General features: G+C 44.4%; 1 protein-coding gene across 1 annotated transcript; it reads right to left on the bottom strand.

The window, feature by feature from the left end:
- Window positions 1-431: 431 nt before the first annotated feature.
- On the bottom strand, window positions 432-5157 carry LOC119845204 (guanylin-like). Its single transcript, XM_038377150.2, has 3 exons — window positions 5048-5157; window positions 1294-1480; window positions 432-773 (listed from the first exon to the last, which is right to left on the bottom strand). The coding sequence occupies exons 1-3, from the start codon at window positions 5117-5119 to the stop codon at window positions 709-711; spliced, it is 324 nt and encodes a 107-aa protein (XP_038233078.1). The 5' UTR covers window positions 5120-5157; the 3' UTR covers window positions 432-708.
- Between the last annotated feature and the right edge of the window lie 234 nt (window positions 5158-5391).

Below are 5391 nucleotides of genomic sequence, written 5' to 3'. Positions count from 1 at the left end.
GCTTAATTTTGGCCCTTATGGTTCTATTCCCGGTCTTGGCCTAAAATTGGAATGAAAAAATCCTCATCCAAAGATTTTTCAATGCTCAATGAAGGTTTAATTTCAAGCTAAAATCTCAAAATAGATGAAGGTTTGAAGTGTTTGAGGAAAATTAGTGCTTTGCCTGTTCCCTAATAAATAAATGATGGGTTTATGGATTGGGGAGCAGGCCTGGTGGACAGATAAGAATGAACACCATGTTGCTGGCTCTTGTGTGGTTTAGCAGTGTTGCCAACTCTTGTGAATTTATTGTGCATTTTGTGATATTTGGTGTATTTTTAAAGCACCAGCTCCTGGAGTCAAGTGATTATGTGAGAGTCTATCATTTAAAACACAAACTTAAGTTTCCATCTCTCATAGTACAGGAGAAAATGGCTAAAACATGGCCAGAGTGTTCCCTATAGGCTCAGAAACTAGAAGACAAATAAAAAACCCCTCCAGATTTATCATTTTTTACTTGTGAGGTGGGGTCTGGCTGATGATTTTCAATGTTCAGTGCTGGCAATACTGAAGCTGACATGAGGGAGAGGTGTTGAGAAGATGGAGGGAGCCATAGTGTCACTGTCGTCTTCTCCGGTCAGCAGAAAGCAGAGGTTGAAGGGCAATGGAGGGCACTGGAGCAGTGCTGCTATAATGCCTCCCAGGGCTGGAGGCTGAGGAAGACTCGCTTCAACAGCCGGCACATGCAGCAAAAGCACAAATCTCACAAAGGTCGGGGGATCTCGCGATGGGTTCTAAAATCAAAGACAACAGATAAGGTTAGGGCTGGCTTCTCCCTTTCCTCTAATGTTAGGGGCACTCCAACTGCTGACAGTGCCAGAGACCCTTCCCAGCCATGGTGCCTGGTCAGTACACACCTGTCAGACTTCACAGCCAAACGGAGAGCCCCTTTGCTCTGAGGGGTGGGACACAGGCCTCCTGGAGGGTGACAGAGTCTCTGAGGCAATGTACATGAACCACAAGGGAAAGGAAGTGAAAGAGCTGCACGCAGCTGATCAACACTGAATTTCTCCTGGGAGAAAATCCTCCCCAGGACAGAGAGAGAGATGGGAAATCAAACCCCACAGTGCAGTGGGAATCCGATGGTCTCACAGTGTTGAGCCTGGAGACTCACAGGGTACTAGAGCATTCAGGTGTGTGGGGAGTAGAGTGTGCTGAGAGTGGAAAGGCAAAGCAGGGTTGTGGGATGCTTAGGGCAGGATTTTTCCCTACTGAACATGGCTGGTTTCTAGGGTACCAACAGTAAACACCTACTTATATCCTCAAATATCTGGTGAGCATCTGGTGTGGCACAGAGACTCAGGAACTCCTTGGGAAGGTCAGGGTTGGCACACAGAGGAGCGGGTCTGGCACTAAGCAGCTGAGAATTCCTGGTCTCAGAACTGTCCATGAGGTTTTTCAGCTTCTTCACAGACTCCAGGGAGAATGAGAACTTTCCCATCTGTCAAAGAGAGACACACATTGAAACTCACTCTGTCCATCTTCAGTCTACAGCAGTTTGAGAGTCCTAGAGCCTTATATATGGATTAAGTCTTTCTTCTAAGACAGCTACCGTAATAGAAGCTCAGACATTAGTCCAGATCCCAGCATAAGTCTCCGTACAGCCATCTTTACCCCCATTGAGCAGAACCTTAATACACAAATAGACCCTTTATTTTCAGTGGGATACTCATGAAGTGTGACATTACTCAGCAGCAGCAATGGTGGCAGAATCTAGTCCCTGATGGAGCCAAATTACTCTTTGTTACACTGGTGTAAATCAAAAGTAACTCCACAATTTGGTCCATTCCCTGGATTTTATACCCCAAGCTACAGAAATCCTTGACTGTTCAAGGGCAGTTGGATAAAGACTGGTGCATGCTGGAGAACTCAACTTTATACCTGTCTTTGAACCATCTGGCACTGGACACTGCTAAATTCAGGCTACTAGATTAGATGGAGTCTTGCGTTGTTCTGTTATGGAAATTCCTTTGTGCACAGAAGGAGGAGACATCCATGACAACACAGGGTATTTGCTCAGATGATGTGGGACAGAAAACATAGTGATATTCTCCTACTGAATGCATTAGTCAACTTCCCAACATTCCTCCACTGCCGCACACACCTTTCAGCATTCTCCTCCATTTGCCTTGGCCACTGTCCCATGATCCCCCACCTGTCTCACCCACATCCCCAGCACTTTCAGCTTCCAGAGAAGCTCAGGCTCTTCACTTGGCTATTTCAGCTTGGCTGAATGAAGCACAAGGGAGGTCCAGTGATTGCAGAGTGAATCAGCAAAGCAACTGGCATTAGCATCTCCTGGCCTTCAGAACCCTTTTTCTAATGAACTGACCTATGTTCTCCCCTGACCTAGCATGGCAGCCTGACCTTTACAGGTTATAACCATTGTGTTAGGAGAAGCCAGGTTCAGGATTGCCACCTGCTGCCATTTATTTACAATAGTTTCTCTTCACTTTCTGGCTGCTGTTTGCAAAGCATTAAAAACGGTGCAGAGTTATGACAACTTATTACTGTTACTGCTCTACTGATTGATTCTCTCCTGCACACTGAATAAACACATTTACTTTCAACTTTTTCTGGAGATAACAATACTGACGTACATGTACATAGAACATCTTTCAGTGAGAAGCATTTCAAAGCACTTTTTCCCTGCAGCCTATATTTGAACCTTGACATCTGTATATCATATCTATCTAATCTGTCTATCTATCATCTATTTTTATGGTTATATTATGTCTCTCCCTTATTGTGGAGCTCAAAAGGGCTGTTGATACATTGGAGAGGGTTCAGAGAAGGGCCATGAGAATGATTAAAGGGTTGGAAAACCTGCCTTTTGTAATAGACTCAAGGGGCTCAATTTATTTAGTTTTAACATAGAGAAGGTTAAGGGGTGACTTGATCCTAATCTATCCAGTCTATCTAGATGGGGAACAAATATTTAAGAACGGGCTCTTCAGTCCATCTGAGAAAGGTCTGACACAATCCAATGGCTGGAAGTTGAAGCTAGACAAATTCAGACTGGAAATAAGACATACATTTTTAACGGTGAGAGTAATTAGCCATTTGAACAATTTACCAAGGGTCGTTGTGGATTCTCCATCACTGACCATTTTAATGTCAAGATTGGATGTTTTTCTTAAAGATCTGCTCTACTTCGGACAGGAATTATTTCAGGGCAGTTCTGTGTCCTGTGTTGTACAGGAGGCCAGACTAGATGATCACAGTAGTCCCTTCTGGTCCTGAAATCGTGGCATGCTTTAATTCAATCCTAGAGATGGTTGCATTTCAGTGTAAAGTGAGGTGATGCCTATGTCTCTGTGGTGACATTTACCCTGACCAGAGGGAAAGCAAGCTCTCAAACTAAGGGATGATAGTGGTGGATAGGACGTATACTGCCCTGTGCAGATGGCTGAATGTCACCCATAGTGTTTGTGTGGCTTTGTGATCATTTGGATAGAAAGGTGCGATATAGCAGTGTAAGATTAGTTATACTCGGGACAGTAAACATTTATATAACCCCAGCCTCTAGAAGGTGCCTGAGGAGATCAGGGAGAGGAGACTCCTATGGAGTATCCCTCGTGGGACCTGCTTCTCTTTGCCGAACAGCCCCGAGCAGGAAGGAGTAGGATCAGAGAGGTGGATGAGAGCCACCCTCTGCACTTCTACTGTCCATCTGAGGAGGGTGAGATAGGCTGCTGGCAGGGATCCGAGTAGAGGAGTCACACCACGGCCACACAAGCCTGAGCAGGCCCTTACAGATCACTTGTGTGAGCAAGTCAATATCCTGATGTAACCAGGCCTACCGAACCATGGCGGTTCCACGATGCACCACAATGTGCCACAGGAAGACATCATGATGCATCATGGGAAATGTAGTCTATCCATGGCCTATAGGGTAGAATGGGAGCATGAGACATCCAAACTACAACTCCCATGAGGCACTGCGGCAGCTCAGGATGACACATACATTAATATTGACCTGAAATAAAACACTTGTTTAGATTTTCCTAATGGAAAATTCAGCCAAAATCCCTCTTTTCCTGCAGGAAAGTGTTGATTTTGAGGAAACCTTATGCTTTATTAGATATTTTTGACTAGGCTTTGTGATATTGGTCATTAAGTTAGCGTGTTGTATATGGGTTTTTTTTCTAATCCCAAATTCTTTATCCTCCCCACCTCTTTTCTAAATAGATTTGCCCTTTGTCTGACACATAGGCTGCCTGCTGAGTTTTATCTCACTGCACCTTTCCACGTTCTCAGTTATTTCCGAAAAAATTCAGGCACTAGTTTAAAATCAAACCCAGGGACCTGTTAAACCCAAATTTATGTACTGAAATACCTGGGGCATCATGGTTACTGCAGTTATAGGGGACAGTTGGGGACAAGCCAATAGCCACCTGCCTAGCAGAGGAAGAAACTGATTATGATTATGGTTTTAAGTGTTATTTGTATTATCGATTGCAGCACCAAAACAGTCCATTGAGATCAAAGCTGCATTTTGCTGAACAAACAGAGTGAGAAAGACTCTGCCTCAAAGACCTTACAACCTAAATGCAAAGGACAGGCACAGAATGTGGAGAAGGGCTTTAACACATGAGCAGGGTGACCGGGAGTGGGGAAGGGATATAAACACAGGCAAAGTAAACGAGGTGGTGGCTTGCCAATGTCATGTTGGTTCTATGGTGTCTTTTGCTTGTTTGTTTTTTGGTTTGTTGATTTGGGTTTTTAAAATAAACATTGGGCAGGATTTTGTTCCTGAATTGGCACGCACTATACAACTGGCCCCACTAACATTGGAATTTATTCCTTACACAATCTGGTCAAAGTTAACGTATCAGTAGCAATCTCCTGCATGACTAGCCATATTGCACACTCATCGCTTCCTGCCCTTTCAGGGTATTATTAAAGATTAAAAGCGTGGGTATTTTCCAGTTTGCTGCTGCAGGCTAATCCTGCTTAACTCTATGCGATGCACCTGGAGTTGCAGGAGGAATTAAAAAACTCTTACCTGGACTGTGACACAGTCAGAGAAGGCTGCCAGGGTGCACAGACACAGAACTGCAGTCAGGAGAGCCTTCATGGTGACCAGAAGTCTCGGGAAGTGCCTCTGAGCTCTCACCTTGCCTAGAAGTTCTTTGGACCTGGTTTCCTTTAACCTGAAGACAACAAGGTGTGATTTTTAAAGGGTTCCCCTGCAGTTACTGTGTAACTCAGACACCGCTGTCACTGGCTAGGGTCAATTATAACCTCCTTGGCAAAGAGCCAGCTGAAGTGTCTGCATGGAAACAAGGCCAAATAAAAGATAACAATAAGCTGTGATCAATCTGTTTGAAGTTTTACGTCTGTTGCTTG

Source organism: Dermochelys coriacea, chromosome 18, assembly GCF_009764565.3.
Source record: "Dermochelys coriacea isolate rDerCor1 chromosome 18, rDerCor1.pri.v4, whole genome shotgun sequence".
In the NCBI taxonomy this organism is placed as follows: Eukaryota; Metazoa; Chordata; order Testudines; family Dermochelyidae; genus Dermochelys; species Dermochelys coriacea.
The sequence above is the reverse complement of the archived record's forward strand: the minus strand, read 5'-3'. Positions and strand labels throughout refer to the sequence as shown.

Bases quoted from the DNA above. Each gene is read 5' to 3' on its own strand.
- LOC119845204 (XM_038377150.2), bottom strand. From the start codon at position 5,119: ATGAAGGCTCTCCTGACTGCAGTTCTGTGTCTGTGCACCCTGGCAGCC. The intron at 1,481-5,047 runs GTAAGAGTTTTT...TCTCTTTGACAG, and splicing joins CTGACTGTGTCACAGTCCAG to ATGGGAAAGTTCTCATTCTC. The intron at 774-1,293 runs GTAGGTGTTTAC...CTTTGATTTTAG, and splicing joins CCAGATATTTGAGGATATAA to AACCCATCGCGAGATCCCCC.